We start from the raw sequence: 17954 nt of genomic DNA, 5'->3' as shown, positions 1-17954 counted from the left end.
CTTGCTTTGTAACAAAGGGAAGTCAGGGGCTTTCCTTAGCTGTTTAGAAGTGATCTTTACTTCCTTGCAGAAATGAGAACGATTAATTTCCATGCAAGTGTGATAATTTGAGGCTGGTCATTTTCACCACAAAGGAATTGAACAAGACGGAAGCAGTGGCTAAAATAAGAAAAATAGCTGCCTTTTTCTTCGAATGTTTCACAACACTTGATTTGACACACTATTAGATAGCATTACAAACTGTTTAAATACTCTGAAACATATATCACCACTATTAAGCATCGATACCATGTTGCAAATGTTTCTGTTTAAATACACTGATTTATGTTCACTTCTGAGCGCACATCCAGAATGTCAACAACACTTAAAATGAACCAGTTTCTTAAAGGATTTGAGTTCATTCTGATGAAAAGGCCAGACTAATGACTTTGGTTTAAATATTCTGTAATCTTAATATCATTATCTTTTGCATTTTCCCAGATCCAAGTGTCATACTTAGTTTAAGGACATGAAACAGGACATCCACACAAAAGGGATAGACCCTTCATCCTATTATTATTTAATTAACTGCTCTCTAGAAATTGATGAGCATTGAGCTTTGTTCTGAAAGGTAAATCATCCTGTGCAACAGTAAGTAAAGCAAAAATTTCAGCAGCAGGTGTTTTCTCAGCAAAATCACATGGCTCCCCTTTTAGCTTACCCGGCCCTCCTGGCTCCCACAGTACAGCACAGAAAACAAGAAGCTGAGTGATTTTCCAATCCAGCTGTTCTTAAATATGTAGGATGCAACTTTTATTTAAATAAGAGCCAACCTCATGAAAAGGGTCGTGTGGTACCTATGTATAATAAATACTAAGCCATCATCACAGTCCCACATTTCCTTCTTCCTAGGAAAGTCAATAAATCTTCTCTTTATAATAGATGATCAGACACCTTTGCCTGGAGATCCCAAATAAAACTGGGTGTAGACATGTAAGATTAAAACAAAAATATGTTGGGCTAGATTGTTTCTCAAACTAAGATGCTTTTACCTCTCTGTGGCTGAGAACATGATTTATGCCTACTGACGGCCCCCAATATGCTACACAGAGCAGCTGGGAGAGACATTAGGGCAGGCAAGAGAAAGACCTGTCATCTTGGACATACTTACTTATTTCTTTTAATTCTGCTGGTCTGATCATTGCAAAGTCTCCATGAGAACATGCGAATGGTTGGACTGGTTCAGACTGGGGGTCTGCCCTGCCAGTACTCTGCCTCCAACGATGGCTCTAGGTGTCACAGCCCAAACTGAGGGCAAGCATATGCAATACTTCCCCCCAACCCTTGCTCTCGTGTGTCTACCTCCACCTATTTTCAGCTCAAAGGAGCTACTGATCCATTTATGGTTTGTCTATTTAATGACCTCCTCAGGTCTCCAATCTGCTACGTGAATTTCTTGCATCCCCAATACTGTTTGGCAAGGAATATCATATGAGTTCTCCATGGCACAGAGAATACTCACAGTACGTAGTCTCACTCCAGCAGGCAGCATTTAAAACAACTTTTTTAGTATCAGTAGATACTGATCTCGTTTGTTCCTATTTATATGAGAAAAGCAATGACACTCTTCTCATATGCTAGTATAGGAACCTCTTTCGAAACTATTTTGGAGACATTCACCTGAATGCTCTAAAAACTCAGTGCCCTTCTGAACAGATGTTCCTTCCTTTTAAGCTTCTGAAAACTGGTTCATGCTTTTTAATCTGTTGCAACTTTTTTTTTCGAGAAAATGCACTTAACATGAGCTAAAGTGGTCAAGTTTGACATATCATTGAACTATCCTGGAAAGAGCCTTGCTTTCTCAGTCCACAGAGGTAAAATCTACAATAGTATTAACATTTTCTCTTCCTGTTTGCACAAATGCATTATCCTGAAAACCCCAGAGAAAATGTCCTCTACAAAACAAAAGAACACTTAACGGATTAACATATATAGCTTTTTAATTTTTACAAACTGCACACATAACTGTCAAAAATCTCAGGTGTTTTTACCATCTCGATGATTAAATCATCTCTGTAAGTAGCAGCAAAAATTTTATAACCTCTCAGGGCCTGCATCATTAAGTACTGAAAATAACTAAGTGCTGTGCAAAGCTAATGGTATAGTTGTAAACTCCTACAGACTCCTAGGAACTTGAAGCCTTTTTTTAAGGCAATAGTCAGTAATATTTCATATAAATAAAAAGCTAAATGTCTGCTTTTATCACTGGATGTTCTGGGCGTTCTGATATTGACATCTCCAGCCATGCACTAGCATCGCTGTACCTGCACACACCTGCATGCACCTGCATACACCGGCTGCTGAGGTGATAAAACTCTTTTAGACTCAGCGTATCTCTACTACCTTTCTCCACAACAGCCTGAAAACTAACCCACAGTCCATGAATAACAAGTTTCTCAACAGCAGCTTTTCAATACAGAGCTTGCAATCTGTCTCTCATTCACTTTGTCAAATTATGGTCCACATATCAGCCATTTGCAGCAGTGATATATCTGTCAAGCGTCAAGTACATTTCTTGCAAAGGAAAATCTTTTTTAGGAATTCTTAACTTTCAAAATGTCTAATCCCAAACATGCAAAATAATGAGTCAGACGCCAAAAAATCATGAGATTTTTTTTTTTAAAAAAAGAAGTATATGTTAATGTCTTTTCCTTTGCTATGTGGAGTTTTTCTGGGTCATGTTTTGAAGCTTTTCTCCAAAGCCATAAGGGTTTCAAACATTATCAAAAAGAAAGCAACCGAGATCCTTTTGCAATTGCCTGTTTAAGGAAAACATTGCCACCAGACTTAAATTGTGTTGAACTGACAACCAAGAATCTTCAGAGATATTTTTTTGTCAAATAATCTTGAACAGGAATATTGCTTCAAACCCATTTTCTCTAGAGTTTTGTTTACATTACTTATGTATTTTTTCCAGATAATTAAGCTTTACTGAAGGCAGGTTGTTAGACACAGAAGAAAGCCATGACTTATCACTATCTTGAAGGATTCTTTGCAATATCAAGATATCCGAGGTACAGATTACAGATCCTCGCACGAACAGTGATTTCTTCACCTAAATTTGTGATTTGCTCCTCCTTAATAGAGTCCCCTTGAAATCTTTATTCTGGATTTATTTTCAGTGACTAGAAGACAGTTCTGTGTCACAATGTGCATTACAAATCTTCTTACAAGTTCTTCAGATTCCGACTGTTTTGTGACAGAAATGTTAAGGAGTATTTGATAAATGTAACCATTACTGTTAATTGTCATCTCAGTTTGTGTGGTATTTTTTTTTTTATTTAAAGAGGGTACAGCATTCCTTTCTTTTAATACTTAATGCCTCTGTATGGCATTATCTAAGCTCAGTATAGTGTCCTTCCTGTATCTTTCCCATCCTTTCTGTCCTGACTAAAACTACCAGACACTCAGCAGGAAACCCAGTAGGATTGCTCATGGTGTCTCGAAGTCACCCTTTCTTTCATTGCTTTTGCACATTAAACCTTGTTTTGCTTGTCAGTCCCTTTCGCACACCCCACTGGTTTCCCAGCTTTCCTTCATCAGCACCCTGGTTTGCACCTGATTTTCTCCTCTTCATTTTCCCTACTCTATTCTCTTCCCCGTCCTTCTTCATCTCTCAGTTTGCCCATCTCCTCCCATTTCCCTCCTCCACCCATCTGTGAAGAAAGATGTGTCTGGTGTCAGTACTGCCCGTGGCAAGGCCAGGCCCAAGCACTGTGAGCTAACAAGGCAGACCCCAGCTGATGGGTTATTTTATGGATGGTTCTTTTTACTTTCTACTTGCTTCCAAGTTTCTGAGGCATGCTCATGGATCCCAGTTTGTTTCCGTCACCACTAACTCCGGGCAATGGCTTGCCCGCCGCTGGGACAGAAGGCAAAAGGCTTGTCTAACCTGTCAGGTCCCACCTGTGGCTTGACTCTGGTCAACCTCACAGGGGAGCCAGGCGTGCCTGACCTGACCTTTGCAACATGGTTGTGGAGATGGGCCAGGGGACTCTCACAGAGGAAGCTCAAGGGACATGCCCGCGGCCACACTAGCAGCCTGCAGCCGACCCATCGCGGCGTCCGAGGCCCAGAGCCCGTGGCTCCCAAGCCGTCAGTGCCACCCTGCCGTCCCGCCTGCCCGCGGCCCACGGGCCGGGCGGGGCCGTGACGAGGCGGCCGCGGCTGCAGGCCGCGGGGGGGGTGCCATAGTAACCGGCGGGGGGCCGGGCGGCGCCGGGGGGCCGGGCGGAGAAGGCGGGTGGGAGAGGGCGGGGACGGCGGCGGGATGGCGGGCGCGGCAGCGCCCCCTCTCCGCGACTCCCAGCCCCGTCTCCGGCGGCCACAAATGGCTCTTCCCCCGCCGGCCCCTTTGTGTGAAGCACACTCGGAGCAGCGACTCCGCCGGGGGAGCTCGCCCTGTCCCCCGCCGCCGCTCGCCGAGCCGTGCCGAGCCCAGCCGAGCCGTGCCGCGGCGAGCGAGCCGGGCGGTGCGGTGCGGGGCGGCCATTCCGGCGCGGGCGGACTTGCCTCGCCGCTCCCCCCGGGGGTGCGCGGGGGCCCCGGCTCCCGCCGCCGCCTCCCCCCCCCCGGCCCCGCTCCTCACGGTGGAGGGCAACTAAAATACACCGCCGCCAAACCCAATCAAATAAATAATAACAATAATAGTAATAATAATAAATAAGAAGGGAGAAAGAGCTGAGGGATAGAGGCAGCGAGCGAGAGGGAGGGAGGGAGAAGCGAAGCAACTCCGAGACTCCCATAAAGAGCGGCACACACGGAGCGAGCGCCCCGGTGCCGAGGCGTGGGGGAAACAATAAGTACTCGAAGTTACCTGCCCTGCCGTAGAAGAAGGAGGGTTTGTTGATTCTCTCGCAGACATCTGCAGACCGGTGCTTTTTTGGAAGAGATTTTTTTTTTTTTTTTTCTCTCTCCTCTCTCTACAAACCACAAACGGATGTGAGGCAGGGAAGGTGTTTCTTTGACTACTGAAGTCAGGCACCTCTTTTTTTAATTCTTCTCAGTCTTGTTGTGTCCCCCCTCTCCCCTCTCGCACACACACACACACTCTCACGCACACCCCTTTTTGCACCAACATTAACGACAAAAAGAAAAGGAAAGGAGTTTGCTTGATGTTTTAGTGAAATGGACGTAAGATTTTATTCACCACCTCCTCAGCCTGCAGCCGCTCCTGATACGCCTTGTTTGGGACCTTCCCCCTGCCTGGACCCCTACTATTGCAACAAGGTGACTCGTGTTTTGTGTCGTCCGAGGTGTTTTTATCTGTGCTGTCGATTGTGCTGTTGTCGCGGCGCGTTGCATGAGCGGGCGCTGCGCTTTGGCGAGCCGCGCACCAAGTTGACCGGCGAGGCAAGAGGGCAGCGGCACTTGCCCGGGGTTTGGGGTTCGGGGAGCGCAGTGCCGCCCGCCGCGGAGAGGTGCCGCCGGGACACACACCGGCTCCCCTGCAGGCACCCCAAATTAAAACCCCGGAGTAGTTTGGGGGCGGGCGGCTGGAGCGGGGGTGGGGGGGGAGGTGGTGGGGGGGGGGTGGGGGGAGGCATTTTCCATAACATCTTCCCTTTCGGAGAAACAGCGTGGACGAGGATGTTGATGCGGAAGACTTGAATTTCCAGGTCTCCTGTTAACGAGAAAGATCGCGCCCGCCACAAACCGGCAGAAACTCTCTGCCTCGCCACGTACCCTGCAGTTCATGTGTCAAAGCGGTACTTGGCGGTGCCGGGATCACGTTGGCGTGTTTATGTGTATGTGACATATATATTTGTATATACACACGTCTCTGTATGTATGATAAGGGTGTATAAAGGTGACAAGTCGGTTCAGAACAGGGGTTTGACTTTGTCCCAGCTGGGCAACTGCCTTACCAATTTCTCTGTAACTTGATTAAACAGCTGCAAACAGGGTCAGTACCAGAGCAGAGCCAAGTTCTAGATGCCCGAGCCCGGGAAAGGAGGAACTGCAGAGGAGGCTCGCGCTAGCCCAGATCCTGGGTTTGGTTACGAGAGTTTGGTGCTGCGGTCCCGGAACACTTAGCCATTACTTTTGGTGCCGAGCAAGGGGGCTGGGGCTCCTGCATTGTAGCTGCCTCGGTGGCCTGAGCCAGCTGGTGCTTTATGCATGAGCCGCACTTTCTCTGCTGTTACGGAATGGGCTTTGCACATGAATAAAACGCTGGCCATAGGAAATAATCAGGAAGTGCGAGCTACCCGGAGCACTTCTCGAGCACACACCCCCGCCTGGGGGAGAAAGCTGCGTTCACACCTGTGCGTTTGTTCAGGAGCCTGCCCTGGAAGTCTGTGGCGGGCTGCAGCAGATGTTGTTCGCAGCGCGGTCAACTCCGCCGTGCGCAGCGTCCCACAGGGGCTGGCCGCGGGTGCGGAGGGTGGCGGCGAGGCCGCGGTGGCGGGTCCGCGGTGGCGGGTCCGCGGTGGCGGGTCCGCGGTGGCGGGACGCGGTGGCGGGTCCGCGGTGGCGGGTCCGCGGTGGCGGGACGCGGTGGCGGGTCCGCGGTGGCGGGTCCGCGGTGGCGGGACGCGGTGGCGGGACGCGGTGGCGGGTGCGGAGGGGCAGCGGCGCGGGGCGAGCCGCCCCACCCGGCCCCTCCCCGGCCCGGCCGCCTGGTTCCGCGCTGGGCCATTGTCGTGCCGGCCTCACGTGTCACAGAGATGTTCAGAGCCGTGTCTTTCATTCCGGGCAGCTGCCTCGATTCGGCGATAAGCAGAGAAATCGCGTGTGGCTGCGGCTGCAGCGCGGAGGCTGCAGCGCCGGGGTGAAGCCCTCTCAGTTTTCGGGAAAGATTTCTCACATGGTCTCATCTACCAATCACAACAGAAAGGACCAAATCCATCCTGGCTGCATTTCACATACACTCAATGGAGTTATAGAATTCAGGGATAAATCTGGCCTTTTGTGGTGGATGCCTAAGGATATTTCAAGAGAGATCCCAGAGGTATGACTGTTAGCCGTGTTTTAAGTAACCGTATTTTGTAGCATCTGGCAAACCTGCCCTATAGATCGCAAGTTTGTGCCAGGAGTGAACTTTGTTCAGCAGGAAGAGTCCAGATGTGTAGGAGCCTGTATGTGTGCGTTATTGTTTTGTAAATGCTCTGAGTAATCATGAGGCTACTGCTACCTTTGATCTGTGGCTTGCCGTTATTTTCTCTATTGTCAGTTTTTTGTAAATTGTAACCATAATGTGTTGCCAAGTGAGAAGCTTGGGCTGATATTAATGACATGAGCACCAAAGTGTCTGAAGACCTATTGGCAATGAAACCGGACAAATGATATTAAACCTATCAGTGATTTAAAGCTTCAAAAAGAAGGTAATGACTTGAATACACATTTCACTCATCATTCTTGAGATAGTGGGCCAGAATTAATTTAAAAGTTAAATGCTTTGGAAAATCAGGAATTACTTTAATATATTAAATCATTTTTCAATTACGTTCCTTAAATCATTTTTGGTGGGTTACACTGCAAATCAAATAAATTAATTTATAAAGTCATTTTCAGAATTTCTTTACTAGCTGGTTAAAGCTTCTTTTAAGTCATGCCATGTATGAGGGAGCAAACCGTTCTTTTTAAATGCAAATGAGACTCTCATTCTGTAGACAAGTTGCAACTCTTCTATTTCACTTTGCCTGAACTGATAATGTGCTTAAAAGTGCACAGTCATAAGACATATGTTTTATGTTTGGAAAAGACTTACCAGGAATGTTTCAATGCAAGATACCGAGTATAGTATGAATGGCTTTTTCAGATGTCTTTGCCACTGACCATTGATTACATTAAATGGGCAGAGTAGGTTAGCCAGGCCCCTTGGAGGCGTACATTTACTGAACGTTTCATTTTTTGCCTCTTTCGCTCTCTCCCTTCGGCCAGCATGATTAACATTGCTGTGAAAACTTATCTGACTTGTTCTAAACATGTCGTCATGTTACAGTATTGCTCTGTCACTCATTTTCATGCTGTGTGTATTTAGAGAGTTTGAAGGAGAGGAGGCCTGCAGAATTTTTTGCGTTCAGTAAGTTTAGTTGAGTGTTTGCCTCCCAGGAATGGAGATGATGGCAGGAATTAGATGGATCAGTATTCTGAGTTGGAATAGTGGTCTTGATTAGGTCTTTACCTGCAAAACTCATTCAGAACTGGATCTTGTTTCTTGTAAAGTTAATGAAAACTTACTTTTGGCACTTACTGGTGGATTTGGTCCTTGCTTTCATACTTGGGCTTTGGTGTTGTTGTTGGTTTTTTTGTTTTGTTTTGTTTTATTTTTTACAAAAATGAAAGACACTGATTCTTAACATTTTAAATCTGCTGGAGCTGCCGGTGACTTAGGATGTATTCCACAAATACTGAAGCTTTTAAGTTTTCTAATGGTTGTGTTAGCACTAGTTCTTCTCCTGATCAGAGGATTGTTCGTAGCATATGAGTGAGTTGCCAGACACATGCACAGGAGGCATTGACAGTGCATTTTTTCTGTAGCCAGAGGAAAATGCTGTAATGTAGATTCAAACAGTAGACTCTTATCTCACAATTTTCAGTTGGCTGGCTTTGTTTCAGAAGACTGCTTAGATCTTTATTTTTTAAACCTAAAATAGCATTCTAAGCATCTTAGTCTAATATTTCTCTATCTGCTGTGAAAGCTCATTATACCCTGCATATATTGTTATGCAGGCTCTTCCTTGTTTCTCTTGCACTACCCATGGAGAGAGAAGAGTGAAAGAACAATGCAAACAATGTTGGTTATGACAACTCTGTGAGGTATCTCTTATACAAACAGACAGAATGGATGGTATGCTGCGGTATATAGGTCAGCCTTTGAAATAGCATAGTGGAGCTCTTACGCTGGACTGACAGTTTTAGAGTTGGGATTGTACCGTTTGCCTCTTGAAACTTGAGGCATAATTGCATTTCAGACATTTACAGGCTAACGTGTAGTCTGTTCAGTTGAAATTTGTTTTAAGAAACATCCCATTCTTTAATTGAGTTGAACGCTACAAAAGAAATAGCTTTGATAATCTGAGTGTCTTAATTTGATAGAAGAATATGGTCAGGTATTTCAAGCTGCTTGAAAAAGTCAGATGATAAGTTTAAATGTTTATGTAGAGAGCAATAAATAACATCCTTGTGACTTTCTGTATGAAGTGTCACCTCCAAACACTGCTTCGATTAGTACTGGAAAAAGGATTGGTATATTTCCATACTTACAACTTTACAGTGTTTTCGGATATCTGCACACATAAAGTACAGTTATATAATTATAGTTTGACACAGCTAATGACAGGGATGCTGACCCCTGCCAGCAGTAGGGAGAAAATAATGGTCTTTATGGCTCCCAATGGTGAGCCTTGCAGAATTATGCACTAGATTCTTCAGTGATTTGCTACTTGGTCCAAAAAAACAGAAACCTACAACTCATCTTTCTTGTATGCACTGGTAGTTGTCAGTGCACTGGAAAAATACAGCCAGACAGCAGAGGTAGAATGATAGACTGTAGTTGTTTTTAAAAAGAATAAAGAGGAACAAAGAAGGAGATGGAAGCAAACCCTTCAAAATGAAAAAGCAGAGTGACATTGGGTAGAATTGGATAAGGAGATATAATACAGTGCTTTGTAAGCAGGTAACGATCGCGCTCAATCAGAATTCCATGGAGCAAAAGTGCATATATTTATACACAGCGTTTAGAATAATTTATTGTGTAAACTTAACCCCACCATAGAGACTACTCTAAGTAAAATGTTCCATGGCTGTTTACAAAGTGTACATTATTTCCAGTGGCTTGCTTCTATCCAATCTCCATCTGAAACTCAGAACTGTGGCAAGCCAGGACTCCGAAGGACAGCTCTAAAGCTAAAATGCTGTGTTAGTGTTTTGACAGAACTTTAGATTATGCTCATCTAATTGATCCCCATTTGTTTATTCTGGGCATTTTTTTTTTCCTTAGACAACTACTTTGTCCCCTACTGCATTAGAATCATACTTGAGGTTTGTTGGTGCCCCTTAAAAAAAGTTTAAACAGTTACATTAGTGATGACTGTTGATTTTTAAGTGTTAAGTATTTTAGTTAGTTTTAGAAAATACCACATAGGAAGAAAGAAAATAGACTTTTCTTTCCTGGATTACTAGGCCTTAGAATGTAGTCTCAGAGTTGTGGGCAAGCCTCAAGTTTGCCTCCTTAAATACCAGTGTTTCAGAAAAGAAGTGGTCCCGATTTTAGTGGAATACAGAAAATAATTTATGTATGTGCTTTTGAGAAATATTTCTCAAAGATGTTCTATAAACCAAAGCATTCACAGTCATTCTGTTTTATTTTCTTACCAGAATGGTGTGTTTCATCTCTAGGGCATTGCTCTCAACCAGCCTATCATGAGTTCTTCTGAAAAAACTGACAACTGTGGAATATTAAGAATGCTGAACTTGCTAAACACTAGAGTGCATGCAGTACCTTTGATGTTTACATTACACCAAAGAGTAGATAGAGCTGCATTTAAGGACTTAAGGAGCTGACAGTGTAGGGGACTGGGCAGTTGCAACTCCTGTTGAGTTTGGTGCATGTTGGGGATGATTGCGCTTTATCAGGAAGAACTGAGCACCCTCCTGTCCTTAGATTCCCATCTTAGCAGGACTTTCTCATCTTGCTGACATGTACAGAAGCATTGGAAAATGGGCTATACTTAAAACATGACTGCATATTAAGCAGAGAAATGTCCTAATCGTGGTAGGATTTAGATAAAGATTCTTGGATATTTAAATCCTGTATTGATGGTGGATGTAACAAAGCTTAGATGGTGGAAGTAAAAACCTTCCTTAGACTGCTCTGTCAGCATGGCTCAGGAGTGACCTGCAAGCACCACTTCTCAGTGGTGAGAGGGTATTCCCTGGATCAATGGCTTCTTGGCTTCTGGAACTGACAGCGGGGGCAGTTAGTGGCAGCTTTGTTTATCTTTTTGAAGGGGACACATGCTCTGTGGATGTCTAGCATGGGCTGCATACTCTAAAATACTTATTTTAAATTTAGCTTGACCAAATTTAAATGTTTTGCGGTTACTTATTTGTTACACAACTAGGCACCGATTTTCTGCCCAAGGAGTGATTTCTCATTAAAAATACTGAGTTATAAACTGCTCTAAAACATGGTTTATAGCAGAAGCGCCAAATGACTGTTAATTATAGCAGCGTTTCCAAAATACTTTCAGACATGGAATTCACATCAACTTGAATGAGATTTTCTCGGTCATAACATTTTTCCCTACAGCATCCAGTTGGAAAATGGCAACATCGCATTATTCTGTGGTTAGGCACAGATTACGTAGTGTTAGCAGCAGCAACAAGCAATGCCGCTCCACTGCAGGAAGTGCATGGAAGAAAATCTCGTCTCCTCTTCCCCTGGAATATCTGCATTTTATGTTCATCGGTTGTGATCAGTGTTAGGTTAGTAAGTCAGGGCATTGAATAAAATGTTTCTCTCTCTTGACTTAGATCTTCAAAGTTTAAAACAGTTTTTCAGCTGAGATCTTGGTGCAACTGGCATTTGTAATGTCTGTGGTTTTCTTTTGCTTCTTGTGTTTGCAGCAAGTAGTTTATTTTTAGCATTTTAATTTCATATGGCTCTACTAATATTTATGTCTTATCTTTCAATTTCACATATGCTAACACTGTTCCTGAGCTGTTCATTTAGTATTTCTCACTGGGCTGCTATTTGATTTGCTATAGACTCTCTTAGTGTGGTTTCCTCCCGAGAAGCACGCTCCTTTCTAAGTTGCAAAACATACTTGAATTACATGAGCATCTGACAAATCCAGGTTAGTGGAAATGTCAGAATGTTTTAGCATTCATGTTCTTGGCTGTTAAACTGCTCTCTACCAATCAAAAGTGGCACGAGTGGCTTTTTTCAAAGGTATTGCTGGCTAAGCATGGAAATTGAGCTGCTGTGGTAGTACTTTTGTCTCCTGCTATTGTTGTTGATGATTATATGGTCTTAAAGGTTAAATGGAAGTTACTGTAGCTGGCATGTATTTTTGTTATATTAAGGAAAATTGCAGCAAACTCCAGTTGCTCATTCTATATGCAAGGAGAAATCAGAACTCTGAAATCAGACAGTGATAACCTGTACTCAGGGAAATGGGCCAGTAAGGGAAGTATGAAATCTGCAATGTGAAGCAAAAGATTTATCAAGACAGTTCCTGCCAGAAGAGTAAGAAGATTATGTATATGTATAAATTCCTCTTGTATCATTGCTACTTTGTACATATATACACACGTATGTTTCTGCTTCATTATGTATTGCTCACTTTGAAGAAAGTGAACTTACTCTGATAATCTGTCATTTCTATCCTGTATTATAAACAGCTGGCTTCGAAGTCATATTCTGGTCGCAGTTGCCAAAAGTGCATAGGTCTGTGTTCATAAATAACAGAAAACGTTTGTTTCTTATACAATCATAGGGTTTGCATCAACCTGAAATAATAAATAGTGAAAGGAAAAACAGTGGTGAAAAGGGATGATAGCCTTTCAAAAAAGTATAATTTATCATTTGGCAGACACAGTTGTGAACATTAGTCATAGAAACCTGCAGATAGTAGAGGCTTAATATCAAAGCTAATGATTTATTTTATGTTAATGACTTTCTGCTAGGGCATAAAAGACTGCTCATAATGGACTCTCAGTGCTGTGTTCAGTTACGACAGCTAATGGGATAATCTTACCCAAAATTAAGCTTTTTGAAGTAAATCATGATGTTATTTTTTTCAAGTTAACTCTTGAAAATTTATTGGCAAACTGACTTTTTAAATAAGTGCTTATAATCTGTATGGGAAAATGTAAGGTAAGGGGTTTTTTTCAGTAGTAGTTTTCTTAATTGTGTTGGAAATGTCTGTTTATTTATTTTTTTTTTCTGAAGAATAATATTAATGATGTGGAAGTCATTCACTTCAGTGGTTTTATCATAGTGCAGTAAGTTTTTGTGAGGCACAGTTGTTTTTGCGGGTTGAACAAAGGAAAAGAGTTATTTTTTTGGTGGCCCAGGCAGTAATTCACAAAATGGTAGTAAAACTCTTAGTTTTGCATTGAGAAGTTTTTAAAATGATGTTTACAATTAGTTATAACCAACATTATATTTCAATAAGAGCTAATTTGCCTACTAAAGTTCACATAATGTGCTAATCATGTCTAGTGGTTAATAAAGGCCTCCTATCTCACTCCCCTGATGGCTATAAAAGGCTATTATGTTCATGGCAGCAGTTCAGGTACAGCTGCTGTGTGTTAATAATGCATCATTGTCCCACTAATAAACACAGCAAAGGTCAGCAACCCTGAGGACCTAAAACACCTATTCTCTTTCCAAAATATTTATTAACACCTTAATGGCATATCTATTCATTTTGGTTAGGATTATATCAGTTAATGACCCTCATGGAATCTCGTGTGTTCAGGTTTTGCAACCTACATGTTGTTGGGGCTATTGCAATTATCTCTCCTCCTAAACATTTGGTTTTCATCGCAGCCATGTGTTGTTTCTTTAAGCTTGTCATTCCATGGTCACTTTATGATTGACTTACTTTGTTCTTTACTTTGGCAATTTTGAATTTTTTTTCCTCAGCTAATTTAAGATTGTGTTTAGAGGCCGAATTTTCATTAGTTAAGATACTTTACAGAAATTGTAACTGTGCAAAAAACCCTATGTGATTGTGTAACACGCCTTCACAGGGGCACACACACAGAGATGCATATATACATATGTGTATATATGAGCAGTGCTTCCTCTAGGTTCCGTACATAATTTTATACTAGTGATTTATGTTTTTCTTTTTAGCATGGATTGCTGTATTCATAAAGGTTTTTTAAAATGCATTTTCTACAGACAAAGAACATACTCACATGGGATTTCCATTTTGCCAGGGAAACATGCAAATCAATAGGACAGCACTTATCTGCATTAAAATTAGGTATACTGTAATTTATGGGCACAGTGATATTGTGTTTGTCTTGTATAGCCTCAGATATTCTTTAAGGTAGCCCAGCTATGCGTCCTTAGAGAAAAGCAAAAGTGTTAATTGAACAACATCTCATTTTCTCATCTTGTAGTATTGCCTTTTGTTTTCTGTTACTCATTTTGAAAACCTGATGGTTTTTTTGTGCTGTGTGATTTACTAACAAATGTTCAGAGGGCAGAAAAATACCACTACATTTCCATCAAGAGAAATGAAAAAGCTTAACTAGCTGAAGGGTTTCTATTTGGTGTAGCTCATAGCTTCAATTACACATTTGTCATGCTTTAAATATATAATACATACAATAAAATATGTACAGGCACAGTTGTGATATATGTAGTGTCTGGCTCCATTGCTATTGTTTGTAGTCTCTACGGTTGTCATACGTTGTTCTTTGCACATCATACCCTTACAGCAGAATTTGACACAATTTCTAGCTTTCAGTCCTGCACCATTTTCATTACACAATATACATGAGTTTGACAGGGTGTGTTGAGGACAATTCTGGCAAGCAATTGATATTTTGAAGTGGCAAGCGTTTCAGCAGCTGCCTGCTTGTGAAAAAGGAATGATAAGATATACTGTATTGTTAGTTTCAGGCAAAGCATTAAGGTTTAAGCTCTGTAAAAATGTACACATTATTCGTCAGTGGTGAAGCAAGCCTTTTATGTTTTTTAGAGCTTAGCTCTCTGGCTGATGTGAACTAGAATGACACTGGTTTAATGGTCAGTAAATGAATAGGAGTACTTTGAATTTGAACCACTGCCAATTTTGCACCAACAAAGAGACTGACAAAAGAAAGATTTTATGTGAAAGCAAAGCACAAGCAATGTTTGGGGAGGTGGAGAGAGGGGTAGAGGAACCCAACAGAAATATTCTCCAATGCTGCCTTGTAATGATACTAAAATTGTTAAAACACATCCATTTTACATGGCTCATCGACTACGAACCTAAGCTGTTTCATCTAATGTTCTTTAAAACCTGTTGTATACACATAGTCTTTTAGAATACATTCATATGGAATTTACAGTGTGTTTTTCTAAATACCACACTGTGCCCTGAAGGCCTGTTGGCAGAACATCAGAGTTGTCCACTGCTGGAGTTCCCAAGTCTCTCTCTGTCTGGTAGTGGGAAATTGTAGTTTAATCAGTTATGGCACTTTCAGTGTGTAACATTCATTAGTAAGGCAATTTGTCATGACTGTTAATAGTCAGGATGCATCTGCTCTCTCTTCAGTTACGGAGCGTGATAAGCAGGAGGGCAAATATTTCAATATCTAATAATATTAGCATGTTTGAAAACTGTAGTTCAAGGTTAGTGCACAAAACACAAACAGATTAATAATGACCTATTTATTTTTGCTGGTTTTACCTTTACAGATTTGATTTTAAAGTACCCTAATGCTCTTATGACTTGTACATTATCTGACTGGGTATTAGAAAGTAAATGTTAGCATCTTCAGTGTTTATCAAAGACTTTTCCTTTATTATCATAAATTTGAAGTTAGGATATTTTCAAAGACTTGCAAATACTTATAATTGAGACACATAATTTTCCCGTGTGTCAGTAATAAATTGTTCACAGTATAGTTTTGGACAGTAGCAGGCCTTTTACAGTGTTAGTTTTGTGGCTGGGCAGCTTATAATGTTATAAAAGATATTTGGTGCCTACCAAATAGACAACATGCCGTTAGAAAAATATTCTCTTCTCCCTGAAAACTGGATTGTAATCACTGTTCATTGTTTTATATATGTAAGGTTAAATTGTTTCCTATAGTCAAGAAAGCTTAGAGGGTTTTTTTCACATAGCTCTGCTAACCCTCATGTATTACATAGTATGATAACTTCATACACAATAGCTTTGTGACACATTTTAATTTTTGATGAAAATCCCCCAAATTTTAACATAATGATTTCTTTGGAAATTGAGCCCAATCTTGGTAAAATCCGTTCTTGCTAGTAACAAAAGCTGTTACTGTTTAAGTTCCTGTTCAGCAGTTAGTTGGTACGCTTCACTGGATGTTGTCAAAAAGGCTTTTCTCTTGATTGACAACCCTGTAGGAATGTGAATGGAGATTTTAATTGCATATCATGTGTGCATATCAGAGTGAGTGGATTCACTGACTCTGCTTAGCTCCATATCTCTACAGGTCAGCCATGCCAAAACATTTTTTTTTTTAATAAACAGTTGATATATTTTCCAAGGAGAAAGAAAAAGGGCATGCAAGTGAAGAATGGACTGTACAGCAAAAGGTTCCTGTGAATTTCAGAAGAAAAATGTATGCAATAAGTTTTCAGAATGTTTTAGCACAATTAAGAAGTATTTTGATGATGTAAATTCATTTCAAGTCTAAGTTGGCCGAAGACTGCTAGAATATATTTTTCTCCTGGCATTTGCTAGCAGAAGTGTTTTTTGGTGGTGGTGTGGGGTTTTTTTTGTTTGTTTGGGGTTTTTTTTTAAGACTACTTTGAAGAAAATCCATCAAAAAAAAAGTAAAGTGAGTGGAAAAATTTACTGAGACAGGCTGCCCTTGTGTCTTGCACCTTTGTAGAAGATACAGGGAAATGATGGGGCTTTTTTCATATGTGTAGGAGATATGGGGCTTTCTCATTCATACTGGATTTGATCTGCACTCTTTAGGCAACACTGTTACTTTAGGGGGAGATTTACCCAAGTAAGAACTGGCAGGGACCTCAGTTTTGAGCCTGATAATAAAGCTGTAATGCACCTTAAATATCACTGTGGGGTTTGTTTGTTGTTTTTGTTGTTTGGTTTGGTTTTTTTTTTCCCTTAAAAACAGTAAATGATGCATCACTGCAAAATGACACTGATAAATAGAACTCAACATTTTCCATAGCCAAGAACATTGCAGGTGAAAATGACAAAACCAAAGATTCGTTATTATGAATAGTCATTAGATTTTTGTGTCTCAAATTAGATTCCAGGTTTCATTTTACATCAGAAACCACAACGTTGACTGTATTATTTTTAAAGATCATAAAGCACCGGCAACTGAAAGCACAGCTACGACACAGTTGTGGGGAACTTTTAGCTGAGTTAGTGTTTTGTGTCTGTAGAGGGACATTGAAATCTAACGGGGGATGACAGTTGCATTTTTCCAGGAGGACCCCTGGGAAGGAATTGTTACTTAGTCAAAAAGTTTCTTTCCTGGTTTGTCAGTTGCTCTCGGATGAAAAGCAGATTGACTGGCTTCTGCCGTTTTACCCTTTGTGTAGGGCCAGCTTGCACCTTCAGGTTACATTTGTGTAAAGGGTGGAAATGGAGGATGCCAACCACTTGTTGAATCTGAAGGTTACAGCGGCAAAGCCCATCACCTTGTCTGACCACGTATAGAGCCTTTAAACTCCTGTGTTGGACTAATGTGTATCTCACCCATTTTTTTCTTGAACATCAGTAAATTCTTAGAAGTGTTTAGAGTCTATGAATACCTTAAGAAGAAAACCAACAAGACTTTGCTACATTTCTAATGAAGCAAACTGTTTCTGACTTAATATATGACATCAATGTGTGGTTGGGTCTATTAAGAACTAACACCTTCAGGCATTTTTAGGATTTATGAGTAGAAAATAGAGGGAAATGGGAAATGGCAAAGACAGTATTCTGAGAGTACAATTGCCTGTGTACAGTGCACATTCAAATCCTATAAGCAAATGCATCAATGAGAAGCTGTAGCTTCCTGGACACGCAAAGGTGTTTGTGTTTAGATTTGTCTGAGTTCACACCTGTGCAAGTTTCAGACCTTTGGCACTGATAAAGCTTTTAGAGAGAATTTCTAATATTGTTCCTGGTTTTGGGAGCTTTCCGTCACAGCCACCAGGTCCACAAGGCTGCCCAAGCCAGTAAGAATTGTAGACATTGGAAGGAGAAACCTGTAAGAAATGAAGAATGTTTAAATATTTTTCT

The 17954-nt window shown here is 41.5% G+C and overlaps 1 protein-coding gene across 1 annotated transcript in view; it reads left to right on the top strand.

Moving 5' to 3' along the window:
- The first annotated feature begins 5166 nt into the window (after positions 1-5166).
- TOX (thymocyte selection associated high mobility group box) overlaps positions 5167-17954 on the top strand; it is a 216406-nt gene continuing 203618 nt past the window's right edge. Inside the window, exon 1 of the mRNA XM_065629639.1 lies at positions 5167-5268. Coding sequence (XP_065485711.1) covers positions 5167-5268 — 102 coding nt within the window. The remainder of the gene's footprint in view (positions 5269-17954) is intronic.

Source organism: Caloenas nicobarica, chromosome 2, assembly GCF_036013445.1.
Source record: "Caloenas nicobarica isolate bCalNic1 chromosome 2, bCalNic1.hap1, whole genome shotgun sequence".
Taxonomy (NCBI): Eukaryota; Metazoa; Chordata; class Aves; order Columbiformes; family Columbidae; genus Caloenas; species Caloenas nicobarica.
This window is presented reverse-complemented; position numbering and strand designations above follow the sequence as displayed.